Raw genomic sequence first — 21,812 nt, 5'->3', positions numbered from 1 at the left:
GAGGAATGATCGTGTTGAATGCTGAACGGAGGTCTATGAACAGCATTCTTACATAACAATCTTTATTTTCTAGGTGGGTGAGAGCCAGATGGACTGAGGTGGTGATGGCATCATCAGTAAAGCATTCGGGGCGGTATGCAAACTGAAGGGGGTCCAGTGTGGGGGGCAGCAGATGTGCCTCATGACCAGCTTCTCAAAGCACTTCATGATGATGGGTGTGAGTGCGACGGGCCGGTAGTCATTGAAGCAGGACACTGAAGACTTCTTAGGCACAGGGATGATGGTGGCGGTCTTGAGAAACGTAGGGACAATGGTGTTGCTCATGGAGATGTGTAAAGATCTGCTAGCTGGTCTGTGCATCCACTGAGTACTCTGCCGGGAATATTGTCTGGACCAGTAGCCTTTATGAGTTTTCCTCACATCATCCATGGAGAGACACAGTACTTGGTCGTTGGGAGGGGTGGTGATCTTCCTGAGCGCAGTGTTGTTCTGTGCTTCAAAGGGTGAGTATAAGTAGTTCAGCGCATCTGGGAGGGAGGCATCAATCGGCTTTGTATGTTTGACCTGCTCTGAAGGCAGAGTCGCGGTATGCTGTATGCTGGGATCAACATAATAAAGATGTGATCTGAGTAGCTGAGGTGGGGGCGGGGCTCCGTCCGGTATGCATTGGGAATGTTTGTGTAAACAAGATGTGTATAAACAGCATGTTTGCTCCTCTCGTTGCAAAGTCTACATACTGATGGAATTTTGGGAGAACTGTCTTGAGATCCATCAGGGTATGCATTCTGCAGAACGCTAATAACCCCATATAGGTCACTGAGTGCCTTGTTAGCTTTAGCGCTCGCACTAGGAGGAATGTACATGGCAACTACGAACACTGTTGTGAATTCTCGTTTTAAATAAAAAGATCTACATCTGACGGTCACAAACACCACCATTGATGAGCAGTGACTACAGACTAGTACAGAATTCTTGCACCATTTAGTGTTGATGTAGACACACAAACCACCTCCACGAGCCCGCAGCAAGTCGAGATCACGTAGTTTCTCCATCAGGTCACCTTGAAAGTGCAGTTTTTGAGTGGTTTCTGTATTACAGTATTGTCTGATGATGATAGGCATGGACAGTCGATGGTGCACTGTCCATATAACCGTCCGGTCCAGAGCGGCCAAAGAAGACAACAGTTTGTAAGAGTTTTGTATCTTATGTCATTAGATTTTAATGCTTGTCATTGCTAGGACACACTGTTTTACTTACTGTGAGTTAAAATCCCACAGCGAGTTGTTTTATTTATTTTTTTACAGCTCCAGCCTTATTTGTTCATTAATGATGTCATCAGCAACTAGTCGACTTTGACTCGACTTTCATCACATGAAAGTCAACTTTAATAAATTAGATCATCATCATCAATATCATCCCCTAGTTTGCACATATAATGGTTATTTAGGTACAGTATTTTCTCAAAAAATTATCTTTTTTATCTTACCGGTCTATCGGGGTACAATGTGTGATTTAAAACACAGGTAAAATGCTAGAGAAAATGAATACAGACAATGTGAGTAATTTCATTGCGTGTTCTCCACAGTTTTGCGTCATGGTTACATAAAATTACATCAACATCCATAATGTTATCATGTCGTTTAAAAACGTTTAGCATCAAACAACCTACCTTTAGAGTCTTCACCTAAAAACGCTTGTGTCTATTACAAGAACTGGAGGCCTGACTACACGCGGCACTGCTGCCGGAAGAGCCGTGGTGAAACCTGTAACCGAAGCGGGAAGCGAGTAAGGTTTGCTGCGGTGAGAACTGGGGCACGGTCCAGGCTCATTTGAGGCTTACCGCTGGGACCCGGATCTCGAGGAGAGCCGGGTCTCCTGTGTGATGATGGTGGTGACGAGCGAGGCAAGTTCGGGGCTTTGCTTGATCTATTGGCCAACTTATCTAATCTGCGGGGTGAAGAATAGATTTTAGAGATCTGCTTTATCTACCCTCCGTGAAAATGGTTCATCTGAAGAAATCAGCATTTGGTTCAGGCTTAAACACTATCTACTTTCTGATCGGATGATATTGTGGCATGGCCGAGTGATACGAGGATGTCGGGGAAGAAGTTGGAAGCCTGTGATGAAGCCTGGTGATCAGCAGCAGTGACTGGCAGAAAAGGAGTGAGCCTAGAGCCGGCAGGTTGCAACAGAGGAGACAAACAAATCCCCAGTACCGGTCTCATCGTAGGTAAAAAAAAAAAAAGGTAACACAAACACTGATGTGGGAGAGTGGTAAGTTGGCTGTATAAATATACAGGTGTTGTGCTTGTTAAGGTGATTCGCTGACGAGCACCAGCTGGGCTAGACTGATTGATTATCGCCCCGAACCTTGTTAATAAATCATCATATATTGTTGCTCTCTTTGCTATGATTGCTTCTACTTTGTAAGTCGCTTTGGATAAAAGCATCTGCTAAATTATTAAATGTAAACGTAAACGTGAGAGATTTTTATCAGACAGAATTAAATAATTAAATCACAAAATAACAACATTAAAATGTACACTATTTTACATTTTATTTTCAGTTTATTTTTATAAATATATTTTCACATTGAATTTGGAAACCACCAAACAACAGTATTTAAATTAAGTAAATAATGAGTATTCTAAATATTTGTTTGGATATATGGATATAAATATTTGTTTTTTTTATTATTAAATGAGTAAAATTAGTATTCTTTATATATATATATATATATATATATATATATATATATACAGTACAGACCAAAAGTTTGGACACACCTTCTCATTCAAAGAGTTTTCTTTATTTCCATGACTATGAAAATTGTAGAGTCACACTGAAGGCATCAAAACTATGAATTAACACATGTGGAATTATATATGGAATTATATACATAACAAAAAAGTGTGAAACAACTGAAAATGTGTCATATTGTAGGTTCTTCAAAGTAGCCACCTTTTGCTTTGATTACTGCTTTGCACACTCTTGGCTTTCTCTTGATGAGCTTCAAGAGGTAGTCACCTGAAATGGTCTTCCAACAGTCTTGAAGGAGTTCCCCGAGAGATGCTTAGCACTTGTTGGCCCTTTTGCCTTCTGTCTGTGGTCCAGCTCACCCCTAAACCATCTCGATTGGGTTCAGGTCCGGTGACTGTGGAGGCCAGGTCATCTGGCGCAGCACCCCATCACTCTCCTTCTTGGTCAAATAGCCCTCGATGCCTTCAGTGTGACTCTACAATTATCATAGTCATGAAAATAAAGAAAACTCTTTGAATGAGAAGGTGTGTCCAAACTTTTGGTCTGTAGCCTACTGTATATAAAACAAGATTAAACACATAAAGGTTCAGTTGCTGCTATACATTTTTAATTATAATGAAATTAACTCTACAAGTTATTTCAACTTAAATTATATTAAGCCAACTCTAAATAAAAAGTGTCAAATCTCGAATAAATTACAAAATGAAGCTGAAATTGATTTAATTAATTTGATGTATAAAGTAATGGAAAATATATATATTGCCATGACATTATAGCCATTGAGCATTACAGTACAATTCAAACCAGTACAAATATATAAAATGGTTTGTTGTGTCATTTATTTTTTATTTTTTAGAATTTAACAAAAATACAATAAAACAGCAAACATAATTGCAGAAATTAACATGTTATTTTCCCCAGCTCTAATTAGAATAGTGTTCATGTGTTCATAGAAAAAAGACAGAAACATACGGCTCAGGTAATGTTGTTTGGTGTACTGCCCTTTGTAGATCTTGCAGGTGGAGTTGTCGCCCTTGCAGATGCCACACAGATCCTGCACGCTATTGGATCCGAGTACCCGGTCACAGCCCACTCTCTGAAAAACACAAATCAGGAGCTTTTAGCAAGCACAGAAGCAGCAATAAAGTGTTCATAATCAACATTCCAGTTACAAAAGTTCTGAAAAATTAGACAAAAAGCTATGAAAGATGAGGAAGTGCCTCCATGGTGCTGTGATGTTGACAGTGTGATAATGCCCATGTCTGCAAATTGGCATTAATCAGTCAAAATGGTGGAAATTAATGGGTTAATTATAAAGAAAGCAGCTCACCCGCTCAGATATCAGCATTTTCTGTAATGTCCAAATCAAACCGAACTTAAAGTAATGATCTGAGCTGTTTTTGTGACTGCCCACCATCATTAAACATTCAGAGTTTACCAAGGACTAAAAACCCAAAGCCAGACAGGGGATTTAGACTCCTTGTTTCAGAAGACCACCACACACCACTGTTAGACAAGCTCACGTGTAAACACGTTGTGTTAATAAAGAGGTACAAGATGCTCCAAACTTCAAAGATGATCTTAGAGAAAGAAACACAAGAAGGTAATAATTTCAACATGCATGTCCAAATACACACAGATCAAATGCTCTCAGCTAAATAGCATGTCCATGTTCAGTGTGTAAAAATGTTCTTTGTGTAATGTTTTCAGTGCAAACTACTTATGTCATCGACTCAAGCATAATCTAAAACATGAAATGACAAATGATTCCAATGATTCATCATTACTGCTTATTTAAACTCAATCCACTGAACTACAATTGTTCTGGTCCATTGCAATTTGTCACTACTGCATGCTAACATAATTTCTCTTTTAATTTAACAGCAGATTTGAGATGTTGTCAGTGAAATGCAGCAGCTGAAGTCAAATTTAATGGAACTAAATAGTAGTTGGCTCTTTCACTGCAAACATCCAATATGCAATATGAAACTGATGTGTGTTCTGAAAGGTTATTTTATTTTTTCATTTTAGTTCTCTGAACCAAACTGAGATGAAATGCATTTGATCGTTTTGCCTGTCAAGAGGGATTTCCACAGCAGAAGAAAACATAAAACCAATCACTGGGAGAATTCACTACAGATGAATCCTCTTGAAAATCTCTGGTTTTGATGATAACACACATTTTATCAGTAGTCCATTACCAGAGGAAAAAAAAACATTATTAAATTTTAAATTAAATTAAAAATTAAATTTATGCATTTAGCAGACGCTTTTATCCAAAGCGACTTACAGTGCATTCAGGCTATCAGTTTTTACCTATCATGTGTTCCCGGGGAATCGAACCCCCAACTTTGCGCTTGCTTGCTAAGCGCAATTACAACTCAACAAACCACTGGACAGAGAATACAACACACATAAGTAAAGAATTTTTTGCATTCAAGACATTTTCAGCTGAAAGTAACTTACACCACATTAATTAGTTATTTTAGAGTAACTAGACTGAAGCCTGACAGTATCTACAAGTGTTCCAGAGTCACAGACTCAGATTAGTTTTTTCAGGTAACAAGTAACACATTACTTTTTAATTTACGTGTAAATATCTGCGTAGCTTTGTTTCCCATATATTGACTGACAGCTCTCTTGTCTCCATGTTGCGAGAAATTGGGAGACAGTGCAGTCATGTGTGCTTTGTGAAGATGATGTCTCTGTAGTTCTATCTAGACTAAATGTCTCACCTGAACAAAAAAAAACTAAAAAAAGATTCAGTATTCCTCAAAATTGATAAAAGCATTAAAATGCAAACCCACAATAGTATGCAAACCTGCACAAATTAAACGTTAACACAAACATTTTTTTATGCATTTAATCCCATTTTAATAACTAGATTCTTTAATGTTGTAAAAAGGACTTTAGATAAACTTAACATTTGTGTTTCTTTCTTTCTTCTTTTTTTTCTTTTGCCCTTTTCTTCATGCAATCCAGAATGGCAGCAAAGCTGAAAGGTTTGTGTAACAATGTACAAACTTTATAATCATCAGGAAGAAGGAGGCGGGAACCGGCAGACAATCAAATCAAACTTTAATTACAAAATAAAAACAAAACAGCACGTCAGCCCCTCACGGACGAATGACACACACAACTAAAACCCAGGCCTGGTCCTCTCTCGTCCTTCACTGTCGTCACTCCTGTTTTATATCCTTCCATCTCCTTTGTGGGACTCAAAACCGGTGGGTCGAGCAGGTGTCGCTCATCTCCAATCACTCCACCAGCCTCGCTCCGGTTCCCACGGCTCTCGGCCCCACCCCACTCGTCACAGTTTGTTTGAGCTTTTTGTATTACTTTTTTCTCAGCCTTATTCATTTCACTTTTGGTGTGAAAGGGCTTTTACATTAGCCAAAAATATAACATTTTTATGTTAAACCCAGGTCAGAGGAGAAAGAGTAATGCAAAAGACATAAAAAACATAACGCATTAGGCTGCTTTGCATAAAGAGTAATTATATAATGCAATTAGTTAAATTTTTAGAGAGCGACATAATTTTGTAAGGCATTACATTTAAAAGTAATTTTCACCAACACTGGTATCTAAAATATTGTGAATATTGTACATTACCTCACAGATGCCATCAATGCAGACATTGGAGCTGTCCTGTGTGCAGAGTGTCCCATCCTTTACTTTACTGGAGAGGGCGAAGAAGAAGTCATAACCTTCAGCGAAGCAGTAGAGCTTACATACGTCCAGATCTTGAACAACACACACATACATATACACAATGAATATCAGGCATAGTTCCCTAAAAACACACATACTATAACCTGTGGAAAGTAAATTCAAAAGTATTCACTCCCATTGATTTCTGCTTTGTGGCATTCCTAAATTAAGGCATATTTACATAAGATATATATCTTATATGATTGGTTTGAATAGCCTAACTTGTGTAAACTATTCAATCACACTAGGAACATAAAATCACGCAAAATATGTTAACCAGGTACAACTGTGTTGCTTTAAAATCCATCTGTGTTCAATTGTCTGGAAGCACACCAAATTTCACTGACTCAGTGGGTCTCACAACTAATGAAACCCAAGGAACTTTGAGATCAAAGTGCAAGGAGGAAAACAGCTTGAAATGGTTATACAAAGACTGTCAAAGCTCTGGATCTTCCTCGAAGCCCTACAAACTCTGTCCCAGCTCAATCTCTTCATTAACTCGCTTTACAATCCAAGAAAACTGGCCAACAAGACTGTTGAAGAAGCCCCATCTCCTTTCTACAACTTAAGTGCTGTTTTTTTCTTCTTCTTTTTTTTTGATGAGTATGCTAAAGTGTATTTGCATTTCACAATGATAATCTCAACCCAAGATTCTAACATCAGAATTGTTGATATGAAATGTGGTTCCAGAAGCAATAAGAATATGGATTCAGCAACATTTCCTAATTGGGAAAGTAACCAAGAATGGAAGAAATGGCAGAATCATGCATTGGGATTGTTTTTAAGGAGGAGCTAAAAGGCTTGTTTCCATTAATGCCAACATGGATGAAGCCAAATACAGAAACACACTTCATGAGAACTTACTCCGTCATCCAACGATCTGCTTTAAGTTTGAAGATCCAATGACCCAATGCACATAGTAAAAACTATGAAATAATATGCAATACATCAGATTTGTGATAGAACCTGATCCAACTTTATCCATTTAATTCATAAGGCATCAAGACACTTTGTGCTGAAGAATAGAGATTCCAGTCATACCTGCGTGAAGATGCATGACTGTAATCATATCTAAAGGACTGCATAGAAACTAATGACATTGTGTGGAACGGTGAAACATGTAAAAAATAAATAAATAAATGGTGCATAAATGTGTTGAATTTATTATGTGGTGGAAGGAAGACACATTTACCATGTATTACAATTTGGATGAGTAACAGAAACAAAATGTGAAAAATTCAAGGGGGTGAATATTATGTGAAGGATGAACATACTTCACTTCAGTCTAACTTTATAAACAATACAATAAATGTTTTTACCCAGATTTTTGTCAAATTCACCGGCTCATTTCTTTTGAAACATCCCATCAACTGGTAGAAATTCATGTTTATACCAACCGTCCACATGTGTGTAGGGTTTCCAATTGTAGTACCATCCGCGGAAGGGTTTGCTGTTGAACTCGGTGCACTGGGTAGCTCTGAAGTCCACAGCGTTTTGAGGACAGTCAGCAGTGTTACACATTTTATAAGAGCGAGACAAGCCCTCACAAAACCTGCCGCCATACATGGGCCTGAGAAAAAAGAAAAGAAGGGAAAAGAAACTGATCACAAGACACATCCTAATTTACAGCAACAGCAACTTCATTCAATCACTCATGGTTGCCAAGTGGCTGTAATGTTTGTTGTAGTAATGAGATGCATTGCCAGTGAAATTAAGATGTCATTCTATTTTAACAAGGAATCCATTTTCTTGACACTTAAAATGGAATTTCTGCAGAGGAAAGTGTTTGTATATAAAGTGCAGCAATGCATAAAGCATCTTATGATGAACAAGATGAATGATTATCAGAGCATGAATCAAACTCTCTTACATTGCCAGCAATTTTCCATGCAGCAGTTTTTATTACATTCCTGCTTGTGGGAAATGAAAAATCAAGTATAGAAAAACTACAGTATTTCACAGGATCACACATATCCCAATGTCTCCATTTCCGTTAGCTTTCCTTTTTCTATAGAGAGTTTCATGGCATAAGGCTCAGGCGATTGGCTGAAAATGTGTGTTTCCATGAGCAAAGAGGAAAATTCAAAACCAGTACTTCTGAAGAGTTTTGTGCTTGCCTTGAGATAAATGGGATTGCTTTAGCAGACTGGAATTTACAGTGATTCTTGGTTTCAAACCAAGTGCTTTGGGAACGCCCTCTGCGTGACCACGTTCTGAATCACATGTGTAATCAGTCCAATGGAAGGGCAAGACGTCACGGGCGGGTGACATCATCGACCAGGAAGCTTAAAGAATGTGCGATGGAGTCTGCATCAGCTTTCTGTCATTTAGCTAAGCACTTTGTATGTGTCAGTCCGAAACTCTGTGTATGTGAGTCTTTAGTGTTGTCTGTCTAAAGAAACAATCTAATAAGCTCCACTATGTCCAAAGCTCAATAAAAATCTAAGCATTTGGAGAGTGAGACCAAGCCGTGTTATAGACACACAGGCTGTGCTTGGCTTGTTTGGGAGCAGTCTCTCGAGCCTGCATTGCGAGCTTCTTCCGTTGCGTACACTTTGCTCCCGGAAGGATCTCTTCGAGGAGGAAGCCTTCCTCGCTGTGCTGGTCTCAATTCCGCCGAGGCGGAGTGGTGGCTGCATTCGTGGGGTTCCCAGTTGGATCTGATGGAGGGAATGGATATGGGCAGGTCCCAGTCTCTTTCCTAACCCACCAGATCTGCTTTATCTCTGGGTTCCGAAGCCCGTGCTGCGGCTACTTCCTCCCGGGGTGAGGGCTTGATGCTCTGCCTGTATTCCTCTGAGGGGGTTGACGTGGAGATTGTCGATTCCCCCTCAACTGCCACAGAATGAGGAGCTACTGAAGGTGGTTACTCGCACTGTGGCCAACTTGAATATTGATTGTCCTGCCGAGAAACAGGCCGAGCCGCAGCGAAGCAAAGCTGGATGAACACTTTCTGCGGTTTTTCCCCAACCTCCACACTGAGGTGTCGAGGTCATGGGCCAGGCATTTCTCAGCCCGTCTCTTAATCCCTGTGTCTGATTATTATGGGAATGTGGCGGGGTTGAGTGAGCGTGGCTACAGGGCGATGCACCGGGTTGAACAGACGCTAATTAGCTATCTGTCCCCAGGCGCGGCATCGTCCTTAAAGGCTCCAGCACTGTCCTCCAAGCTGCTGCGTACAACGTCAGCGCTGGTGGGCAAAGGGTATGCGGCAGCTTACAGGCAGGTCAGGCCGGTGCATGTCTGCACCCAATGTCTGTGTTACACTTAATTTCCAGCGATATCGTTGACTTGATTGCACAGATACTATTTAAACTGAATTGAGCTGGATGATGACATCACTGAATTCAATGACGAGCTGCCTTTTTGATTTATTGACATTATTGACTTTTTTTTTCAATTCAATTTTCTCATTCAATCTGTGTTGTTAAAAGCACTATATAAATAAAGGTGACTTGACTTACAGGCTTACCAGGCAGACCTGCTTAAGGAGCTAAACTAGGGCACGATCATAATTTTTCATGGCTGATTACGATACCGATTTTTTTACAAGCAAACTGGCCGATTCTGATACCGATTTCCGATGTTTTTCTTAAATCTTTAAGCAACAAACAAGAAAGGAAAGTGTGCATAAACAAGATGTTTATTTGGTATTCAATAGGCCAAACTGGCTTTTGGCTATTGAAAACAATAACCGTAACCATCTGAAATTAACGGCAGTAACTGCACAGTAAGTAGCCTACATTCAATACAAACATAGATGGTAAAAACATCAGCATTTAGCTTTTGTTTTTGAATTGGGTTGAAACTAGAACTGGCCTTAAATTAAAAGATTAACTGTAAGAAGGTGAAATTAAAGGCAATAACTGCATAGTTCTACAATCAAATCAACACACATTCAACACGATGTTTCTTATTCAGCATTCAGTATTTTAGTTTTTAAATTTGGTTTTAAATTTAAAACATAAGGTCTTTAGCAGTGAGAATAAATAAAAGTATGCTATATAAATATTATTCCAAAATGTTAAAATCAAATAATGTTGGTGCGAATAAAACAAAGATGCAAAGTTTTTCATTCATCCAATTAAAAAAAAGGTAATAATTCACATCTATATTTTTTTACTTGAGCCAATGAAAAATAAATAACTATTGTCTCAAGTTAAAAAATATAGATGTGAATCATTACCCTAAATTTTAATTTGATGAATGAAACACTTTTTCAGTGTGCTACAGCAGGTGATTTTAAAATCAAATTCAGTCTATATAATTTTAAGGTAAAATAAAATAATCATCCTATACAGAACTGATGTTTACCTCTGGCTTTTCAAACATGTATGCAAGTTCTACTTTACAAAAAAAAAAAAAAAAAAAAAAATTCAGCTGTGTCACGGTTTAGTCCGTTTCATTTCTCATCCAACAAAGGGACTCTTATTTTGTGCAGTCCACTTCCTTCTATCTGTGCCTCAGACGTGTTGCTCTGCACTTCCAGTGCTGATCGGCTGCGTGTGTCCTTCGCACAGATTTCGAAATCATTCCACACAAATTACATGATAGCGAATGATTACAATGTAGTCTGTGCACGCGGGCGCACTTCCGGAAAAATCGGCCGAAAAAAGACCAAAAACCGGCCGATTGCCGATCGCGTATTTGAAGCAAAAACCGTCCGGTTCCGATTTATGGCCGGTCGACCGGTGCATCCCTAAGCTAAACGAGGGTGAGGAGCTTAACTCTGACAACATCACAGAGTTAAGAAGAACTGCTGATCTCGCTCTCGCACCACCAAGGAGACCGCTCATGCTATTTGGCGGTCCATGGCAGCCATGGTGGCATCGGAGAGGCATTTGTGGTTGACCCTATCTGACATAAAGGACACTATCAAGACTACCTTCCTTCTCTAAAGAGAGTTGGGTATTTCCAGGCCCTCTCAGTGGCACCTTCCTATCTTGACTTTATGTCCAGCCTAGCCAAAGTATTTCTATACCCTCGAGTGGGGTATATCCCTAAAGTCCCCTCATATGCACCATGGCCTGTCGTACTCCAGGCCTTCTGTCCTTCATTGGATACAGAGCTGCCCTGTGGAGGAGGGCGGACCAATTGCTTGTTTGCTATGGTCCCCCTAAGAGAAGTCTTCCACCAACTAAACAGACCCTTAGCTGGAGGATAGTGGATGCCATATCCATTGCTTACAAGTCCTTTGATCTCCTCACGCCTATAGCAGTCAAGGCTCACTCGACCAAAAGTATGGTGGCCTCCAAGGCCTTTCTAGCAGGTGTGTCCATGAAGGACATCTGCGACGCTGCGGGTTGGTCCACACCCAGTGCCTTTGTCAAATTTTATGGTCTAGATATGTGAGCCAGGCAGGGATTTTGAAATTCTGATGGCTTGGGCATTCTCATTCCCAAAGTGCTTCGACGAAGCTCGAGTTCCTGAACAGGAACGTCTCCTGGTTACGTATGTGACCATGGTTCCTCAAAGGAACGAGATGATGTGCCATACTTCCAGAATCCCTGCCAGTGCTTGCTTCATTCGTAGGAGCTGTTGAAAACAGTTGTGCTGCACAATATTTTTGTGCAAACTGTGATGCATTTTATTTTTTAGGATTCACAGATGAATAGAAATTTCAAAAGAACATCATTTATTAGAAATAGAAAATGTTTGTAATTTTATAAACATCTGTGCTGTCACTTTTGATCAATTTAATGTGCCCCTGATGAATGAAAGTGTAAATTAAACATTTAAAACAAATCTTTCTGATTCCAAACTTTTGAATAGTAGTGATTCACTGCAATAAGATAAAACATGAAATAATTCATTGAAGAAAAATTAATCTGCACACGTTTTCCATTTCAAATGTTACATGATTGTAAAATAAATTCTTCCAAGAGATAACAATTTTCAACATTTCATTTGCTCTGTATCCAAAAACGATTAATATATGATCTAAGCCTTTCTTGGATATGGAGAAAATACATTTTTTACTTTTTTGCAAGGAATGATTGCAATGTTTTGTTTAAAATTCTGTTATGCATGATTTTCACGTCAACAACTTAAATTTGTTGTGAAGAGGATGCTCTCATTTTATTTTTATTGCCTATATGTACCTGGGGCTGCTGCAGTGTCTCTCTCTGTAGGTCACTCCACTCTCACAGCTTCTCGAGCAGCTAGACCAGCCAGACCAGGGTGACCACTGACCATGAACTGGCTTAGGACCTTCATCACCCTGCTTTACACACTGACCCCGACGACACCACTGCAAAAACACACAGAAAGTAGACCCAAAAATGAAAGAAAAGTGACGTGACATTCAGCCAAGTATGGTGACCCATACTCAGAATTTGTGCTCTGCATTTAACCCATCCGAAATGCACACACACAGAGCAGTGAACACACACACACACACACACACTGTGAGCACACACCCGGAGCAGTGGGCAGCCATTTATGCTGCGGCGCCCGGGGAGCAGTTGGGGGTTCGATGCCTTGCTCAAGGGCACCTAAGTCGTGGTATTGAAGGTGGAGAGAGAACTGTACATGCACTCCCCCCACCCACAATTCCTGCCGGCCCGGGACTCGAACTCACAACCTTTCGATTGGGAGTCCGACTCTCTAACCATTAGGCCACGACTTCCCCTAAATAACAATTCTATCATCATTCTCTTAACCTGTATGAACATAACAAAATGTAATTTCTTAAAGAACATAATTTCTGATCTTTTCCTTACTGTATAATGAATGTAAATCTTCAAAATGACCAAACAAACACAAAAGTATTACAAAAAATGTTCATATCGCATGCATTCACTATATTTAATGCCCGTTTGAGTCACATGACAGGAATTAAGTCATTAGCTGATAATTGACTATTAGTTCCCATTGGTCTTACGTGAAAAGAAGTAAAGTGAAGCGCAGCACTGATCGTTGATACGTGAGAGCTCACTGTTTTCAGCATTTCGGATAATCTCGGTTCACAGTAAATGCTGCTTCACATGAAATCCAACTGCATCTGCTTTGAGTTTGAGTCACTTTAACATGCTTAACATTACATTTACATTAAGCCATTTAACAGGCACATTTATCCAAATCGACTTACAAATGAGGACACTGGAAGCAATCAAAATCAAGAAATGAGCAATGATATACAAGTGATATAACAAGTCTCAGTTAGTTTAAAGCAGTATATGTAGAAAGTTTTGATTATTATTATTAATACTATATAAATAAAAATAAAACCGATAGAACAGGAAAAGAATAGAACAAGCTAGTGTTTGAGGCATTTGGAAATGCGACATGCACCAACTATCTCCCAATGAAATGAGAAACTCTTATCAACAGTGTTTTTTTCCATCAAAATAAAAGTTCAATGGTTTGCTGTTATTTTACAGTTGGAATGCAAAATATACTACTACTACTAATTTTAATTACGCTTATTCTTATTATTGAAAATCTTTCTATTTTACAGTGGAATTTTACAATTATTGTTTTATTAAATAATCTTTTTATTGATATCCAATCACAAAATTTCTTGCCAAATTGTACAGCCCTACAAACAAACACAGCATATGGATTTTTATTTTTTTATTTTTATGCATTTGTAGACTGAAATTTCGGTAACACTTTCTATGAAGCCTGTATTTATAATACATTATAAGGGTATTCTTAAGGCATTATAATGAATGCATAATACATTATAAAAAACCTTATAATATGTTCATATATAATATTCATCATCTCATGAATAAGAACAGTTTTAATATATTATATTTACTTATTTGTGGTTATAGCTTTTAAGAGTGTGATACTTTATAACACAATGAACATGTTGCATCCACTTTTACAATGAATTAAACTTCTCATAGTTATAATGCATTATAAGTCTCATATCTTGCCATTTTTCTGATGCTACTTAAAGCGGTCAAAGACCATTTATAAGTAGTAGTAATAATAATAATAATTTAAAAAATTATCTCTCAAACAGCCATAAAATCAGATTAATGTGAAATATGACACATTTGCTTCGAACTATTTTTATAGTAATATTAGTTTGATTATTTTGATAATCCTTTAGACAGCTGTTGATAAGTAACTCTGCAACTACATGTCAACTAGCGGTCATTAGAGTATTAGTATCTCTTTTACTGTAAATATATGCTAACACTTTATTTTGATGGTCAACCAACAGATAAACTGACTATAAGTGTCTTTGCAACATCATCTTATTCCTCCATACTAGATTCAACCATTCTTGAGCACACTAATGAGAGTTAGTTGGCATGTAGTTGAAATTTGCTTAGAGTCGACTGATTTCAGTTGGAGTATTAAGCTCACATCAATTAATTAACATAAGAGCCACAGGAAACACTCTAACACTCAACATCTAACCACTCACAAGCTGTAGAAAGATACTGTGCAGTCTAGTGGTCTTCACACCCAGTGTGTAACTGAATCCGAGTCTCTGGCTCATGTCACAGAGCTCATATTTTCTTAAACTTAGATGAGTCATCATTAGCGCTGCGTAGCATCACTGGTTCTCACTCGGGTGAAACTTTTTTGTCTAATATATCACAAACCATACACCTCCAGAGCCGCCTCTCGAGGAACAAGTGTGAAAGACATCCAGACCACCAGCGCTGGCCTCCTTATCAGCAGAGAGCTGTTCCTCCCTGATTGGCTCTCATGCCCCAAACCCACTTCAGTAACATACCCAGGAGGTTAGCATGAGCTCATTAAACTCAATCTGCTGTGAAAGGCCAGGATCAGTGGAAAGGTATTCTATGGCATGACAGGAGAGGGAGGAGAGCAAATACTGTATCAAAAACAACACTGATCTGTCTGTCTGACAAGATTCAGACCAGCAGTGCAAATTCTTTCAAAATTGTTGGTGTATCTAGCACCTCCTTTAGTTGTTCAAACAGCAAAAACATCCAGTTTAAAACCAGATCCACACCACACACTTAAAATCTGATTTTAGTGTTTAGATGAGTTACAGATTGAGGGATCTGAGATGACAGACAGACCCTAAATGAGGTCTAGAAACGTCGCCAACAGGTCTTGGAACTGCATTCATGTTCATTTTCACTCATTTTCTTGTATAAAAGGACTACACTTTAACATGCTATAAAAAGAGTGTTTATGAAAAAAAAAAAAACCTTTAAAATATCAAACATAAGTGCAAACGGAATGTAATATTTTCAGAGATTCAGTTGCATGCAATTAATAGTCTACATGTAAATCAAAGTAATTTCATAATTACTTCTATTGTCTTTGAAATATGGTTAAAGTACTGCTGAATGTGACAGGCATTCACGATAAAGTTAAATAGACTTCAATGTCATTTTTATTTAAACTTATATGTCATGCATTTAAATCCATTTGTAATTACACCTTTATAATGATGAAGTTGCAATTTAGTACATTTAAAATATATTAACTTTAAATGTAATATCAAATTACACACTACAATTAAAATTGTAATTTAAAAAATATAATTATAAGTGCTTTACATGTGCTTTAGTATGTTGCTCAACACGTCAAAATAAGTTAACTTCTTTAAAGTACAACAACAAAAAGTATTAAAACATTGATTTTAAATATCCTTTAAATGAAACCTTTAATTTGACATCATTACAAAGTGCACTTTTTAAAATTGTGAAACAATCATTTAAGTGTGTCACTTTAAATACACTAACTGTCACGTCCCCGGGCTGATCTGTCTGTTTTCCTATAGTGTGTGTGGTTGTTTACACTTACCATGTGCTTCTGTGTCACCGTGGTGCCCGTCTCCGCCCTCTTGTTTCATTATTATCTTGTTATTGGTCACCATCACCTGCTCTGCATCATGACAATCACTCCTTCTCTATTTAGTCTCCTCATGTGTGCTGTCTGTTGTCAGATCTTCGTGTTCTCGTCCATGTCTCAGCTTTGTCCACATCTCCTGTTTAGCCTGCACAGAGATCGTGCCCGTTTTGTTTTCATCCTCTAGTTTGTTTTTTCCCTCTTCCTCCTGCTTTCAGGCAGCGCTACTCTCCAGCCTTCCGTGCTAGCGATCACCGATCGCCGTCACTCCTCTTCTTCGCCGTGCCGCAACGCGCCACCAGTTCTCCGCCTCAACAGCGCCCCCGCCTCCCTGTCAGCTTATCTGGGCATTGCATCAGTGGATTTCCTAGTGGAATTCCTCCAGGAGGCTCCAGACTGCCCTGTTCCTGGATAGTTTTTGTTTGTTAACTTTTTATTTTTATTTTTTGTCCTTTGAAATTAAAAGCCAATCCAATAAACTGACCTTTTTGCTAACACTAAGCACCTGCAACTGAGTCCCAGTCTCGCCTTGACAGAAAGATCTGACCACCATGGACTCAGCAGGTGCAGATCCCCTCAGATCAGCTGTCACCCAGCAGGGCATTCTCTTGGGCCAGCATGCCTCCCAGCTAACATCCACGTCCCGGGAGGTTGAGTTCCTTAATGCCAAGTTGTCGGAGGTGACTGCCCAGCTCCAGGAACTTCGCAGACAGACATCTGCCAGATCGGAGGACCCCACTAGTCTTTCCTCTACCCGTCATGACCATGAGCCTCATGCCAACAACCCACCTCCCTATGATGGGAACCCTAACTCCTGCAGAGCCTTCCTGTCTCACTGCTCCCTAGTCTTCGCCCTCCAGCCCCGCCGGTATGCCCAGGAAGAGACTAAGGTGGCTTATGTTTTGACCCTCAGGGCCCGTGACTGGGGAACTTCAGTATGGGAGGCCCGGGCTTCCTTTTGCGCTTCTTTTGAGTCCTTTCGACAGGAGATGGTCAAATTATTTGATCGTTCTGCTCGGGGTGATGAGGCAGCAGCCCAGCTGGCACGGCTACGGCAAGGAGGCCATTCAGTGACTGAGTTTGCCATTGAATTCAAGACCTTAGCAGCGGCCTGTGACTGGAATGAGGGGGCTTGCAGAGCTGTATTCCATGCTGGTCTTGACGAGGAGATCCAAGACAAGATTGCCACCCAAGAGCTTCCACGCAGCTTTGATGAGCTGGTCGACTTGGCTCTCCGTGTTGAGAGCCGCCTTCGCCTTCGTCACCAACAAGTGTCTGCTCGCACTTCTTGGCGGGTGGGAGAAATGACCAGCGAATCCACCCCGGTTCTGCCTCTGCCATCTCCTGCTGACCCTGAACCTATGCAGGTGGGACGTCTGCGTCTCACCCACCAGCAGAAGCAAGAGAGACTCACCCGGGGCTTATGTCTCTACTGTGGGAGGGCCGGACACTTCGTCGGAAAATGCCCGCTAAAAGCCAGGGCCCATCAGTAACAAGGGGGATTCTGGTGGGCACATCTCCTCTTAATTTCCCCCACTCTTCCCGCACGCTACTTCCCGTGGGTGTCCAGTTCGGAAGTTCTACTCACTCCTGTTTGGCCCTGGTGGATTCTGGGGCTGGTGGCAGTTTCATGGAATCGGCACTGGCCAGGCAATGGGGAATTCCTGCCATTCCCCTCTCTACTCCTATCTCTGTTCGGTCTCTTGATGATTCCCCTATCACCACCATCACTCACCTCACCCCTCCTGTAAGTCTTATCGTTTCTGGCAATCACCATGAGATAACCGAGCTGTACCTTCTTGACTCCCTGAGTGCTCCCGTGGTTCTGGGACACCCGTGGTTGGTGCACTACGGCCCTCATGTGGATTGGGCCAGAAACTCAGTTTTGTCTTGGAAGCAGTCTTGTCTTGAGTCTTGTTTGGGTTCTGCCTCTTTTCCTGGTACTGTGTTTCCTGTTGTGCAGGTGGATGATGCTGATCTTTCCGGGGTGCCGGAGGAGTACTGCAATCGGCGGCAGGTCTTCAGCAAGTCCCGGGCTGTGTCCCTGCCTCCTCACCGGCCTTATGATTGTGCCATCAACCTCCTCCCAGGCACTTCTCCGCCCAGGGGTCGGTTATATTCCCTGTCTGGTCCAGAAAGAGAGGCTATGGACAAATATATTCCTGAGTCCCTTGATGCCGGTCTCATCTGTCCCTCCTCGTCTCCTGCTGGCGCAGGATTTTTCTTTGTTAAGAAGAAGGATGGCTCCTTGCGCCCTTGTATTGATTACAGAGGTTTGAATGACATTACCATTAAGAATAGGTACCCCCTGCCCTTAATGTCGTCTGCCTTTGAACTCTTATAGGGAGCCAAGTTCTTCAGTAAGTTGGACCTCCGTAATGCTTATCACCTGGTTCGGATTCGAGAGGGGGATGAGTGGAAGACAGCATTCATCACTCCTTCGGGACATTATGAGTACCGGGTGCTACCCTTTGGCCTGACAAATGCCCCAGCTGTCTTCCAGGTCCTGGTTAATGACGTGTTGCGAGACATGGTTAACAAGTTTGTCTTTGTGTACCTTGATGACATTCTTATTTTTTCTCCTTCACTTCAGGTACACACCCAACACGTGCGCCAGGTGCTACAACGGCTGCTGGAGAACCAGCTATATGTTAAAGCGGAGAAGTGCGTTTTCCACTCCAAGTCAGTTCCCTTCCTGGGCTATATCATTTCGGCGGAGGGAATCAAAGCAGATCCTGCTAAGGTAAGGGCCGTAGGCCGAGTGGCCACCTCCAGACTCACGCAAGGCACTGCAGCGGTTTCTGGGATTTGCCAACTTCTACAGGCGCTTCATCAGAAACTTTAGTCAGGTTGCTGCACCCTTGACAGCTCTTACCTCCACTAAGGTACCGTTTAGGTGGAATTTGAAGGCTCAGGAGGCCTTTAATGACCTAAAGTCCCGATTCATTTCTGCTCCTGTTCTTTCGTTTCCAGACCCTGAACGTCAGTTTATTGTGGAGGTGGATGCTTCTGAGATTGGAGTAGGTGCGGTCCTTTCTCAGAGATCCCCCAGAGATGGGAAGGTACATCCCTGTGCCTACTACTCTCACTGCCTGAGCCCAGCAGAACGGAATTATGACATAGGGAACCGGGAGCTGTTGGCGGTCAGACTGGCCTTGGGTGAGTGGCGTCACTGGTTGGAGGGGTCAGTGCAGCCCTTCTTGGTTTGGACGGACCATAAGAATTTGGAATACGTCCGTTCGGCCAAGAGGGTGAGTTCACGCCAGGCTCGATGGGCACTCTTCTTTGGCTGGTTCAACTTCTCTCTCTCGTATCGCCCAGGCTCCAAAAATGTAAAACCTGATGCCCTCTCCCGTCTTTACAGGGATACTAAGAGAACTACTGAAACCATTATCCCTAAAGATATTGTGGTGGGGTCCCTCTCCTGGGACGTGGAGAGGAGAGTGCTGGAAGCCATACGAGAGAGAGAGGTACCAAGGGGGTGCTCGGAGGGTAGGCTCTTCGTGCCAGCTGTGCTGCGCCCTGAAGTCCTCCGGTGGGGGCATTCATCCAAGTTAGTCTGTCATCCTGGGGTTCGGAGATCTCTGGCTGCCATCCGCCAGCGATTTTGGTGGCCATCCATGGCCCAGGACGTCAGGCAGTTTGTGTTTGCCTGCTCAATTTGCGCCCAGAACAAGACTTCTAATCAGCCTCCTGTTGGTCTGCTACACCCATTACCCATCCCCTCCCGCCCCTGGTCACACATAGCCCTTGACTTTGTCACTGGTCTTCCATCATCGAGGGGTAACACCGTAGTATTGACGGTGGTTGATCACTTTTCTAAAGCAGCCCATTTCATCCCCTTTCCCAAACTGCCTTCAGCTAAGGAGACAGCTCAAGTGGTGGTTGACCACATCTTCCGGATTCATGGCCTTCCGGTGGACGTGGTTTCTGATAGGGGGCCACAGTTTGTCTCCCGGTTCTGGAAGGAGTTCTGTCGACAGATCGGGGCCTCTACGAGTCTGTCGTCAGGTTTTCACCCTCAGACCAATGGGCAGTCCGAGCGGGCAAACCAGGTTCTGGAACAAGCTCTCCGCTGCCTGACGTCCCATAATCCGAGTTCCTGGAGCCAACAGTTATCCTGGATTGAATATCCCCATAACTCCTTGACAGTGGTGGCCACAGGTATGTCTCCATTCCAGTGCTCCATTGGTTTTCAACCTCCTATGATCCCCTCTCAGGAGCCCGATGCTGCTGTTCCGTCTGCCTTAGCCTTCGTCCGCAGGTGTCGCCGCACCTGGAGGAGGGCTGAGGAAACCTTGGCTCGGGTTTCCAGACGAACCAAAGCAGCGGCTGACCGTCACCGTATTCCTGCTCCCCGCTACGTATGTGGTCAGAGAGTATGGCTGTCAACCAAGGACCTTCCTCTCCGGGTGGCTTCTCGGAAGTTAGCCCCCAGGTTCATGGGGCCATATCAGATCACCAAGGTATTGAGGCCGGTGGCGGTAAAGCTCAAGTTACCTCCCATACTTGGTCGGGTACACCCAGTCTTTCATGTTTCTCGGGTCAAGCCCGTGTTTCATTCTCGCCTTAACCCATCTGCTACTAACCCCCCCCGCCCTCCCCGTCTAGTGGATGGTTCCCCAGCCTTCACTGTCAGGAGGTTGCTGGATGTCAGACGTCGAGGTCGGGGATTTCAGTATCTGGTGGACTGGGAGGGATATGGTCCGGATGAGAGGAGTTGGGTCCCGGCTCGGGATATTCTGGATCAGTCGCTGATTGAGGATTTCAACCGGCAGCGTGGTGGTTCCTTCCCTGGAGCGCCAGGGGGCGCTCCTCGGGAGAGGGGTAATGTCGCGTCCCTGGGCTGATCTGTCTGTTTTCCTATAGTGTGTGTGGTTGTTTACACTTACCATGTGCTTCTGTGTCACCGTGGTGCCCGTCTCCGCCCCCTTGTTTCATTATTATCTTGTTATTGGTCACCATCACCTGCTCTGCATCATGACAATCACTCCTTCTCTATTTAGTCTCCTCATGTGTGCTGTCTGTTGTCAGATCTTCGTGTTCTCGTCCATGTCTCAGCTTTGTCCACATCTCCTGTTTAGCCTGCACAGAGATCGTGCCCGTTTTGTTTTCATCCTCTAGTTTGTTTTTTCCCTCTTCCTCCTGCTTTCAGGCAGCGCTACTCTTCAGCCTTCCGTGCTAAGTGAAGTGACATTCAGCCAAGTATGGTGACCCATACTCAGAATTTGTGCTCTGCATTTAACCCATCCGAAATGCACACACACAGAGCAGTGAACACACACACACACACACTGTGAGCACACACCCGGAGCAGTGGGCAGCCATTTATGCTGCGGCGCCCGGGGAGCAGTTGGGGGTTTGATGCCTTGCTCAAGGACACCTAAGTCGTGGTATTGAGGGTGGAGAGAGAACTGTACATGCACTCACCCCACCTACAATTCCTGCCGGCCCGGGACTCGAACTCACAACCTTTCGATTGGGAGTCCGACTCTCTAACCATTAGGCCACGACTTCCCCGATTTGGCCCGATTTGGCCCGATTTGGCC

The 21,812-nt window shown here is 42.2% G+C and overlaps 1 protein-coding gene across 1 annotated transcript in view; it reads right to left on the bottom strand.

Annotated features, from left to right (window-relative positions):
- LOC132157979 (A disintegrin and metalloproteinase with thrombospondin motifs 16) overlaps positions 1 to 21,812 on the bottom strand; it is a 130,928-nt gene that overhangs the window by 50,689 nt on the left and 58,427 nt on the right. The window contains exons 12-15 of the mRNA XM_059567222.1: positions 12,573 to 12,721; positions 7,869 to 8,041; positions 6,373 to 6,503; positions 3,733 to 3,856 (exon numbers count right to left, since the gene is read on the bottom strand). Of these exons, the coding sequence (XP_059423205.1) occupies positions 3,733 to 3,856; positions 6,373 to 6,503; positions 7,869 to 8,041; positions 12,573 to 12,721 (577 nt within the window). The remainder of the gene's footprint in view (positions 1 to 3,732; positions 3,857 to 6,372; positions 6,504 to 7,868; positions 8,042 to 12,572; positions 12,722 to 21,812) is intronic.

Source organism: Carassius carassius, chromosome 15 (assembly GCF_963082965.1).
Source record: "Carassius carassius chromosome 15, fCarCar2.1, whole genome shotgun sequence".
In the NCBI taxonomy this organism is placed as follows: domain Eukaryota; kingdom Metazoa; phylum Chordata; class Actinopteri; order Cypriniformes; family Cyprinidae; genus Carassius; species Carassius carassius.
The sequence above is the reverse complement of the archived record's forward strand: the minus strand, read 5'-3'. Positions and strand labels throughout refer to the sequence as shown.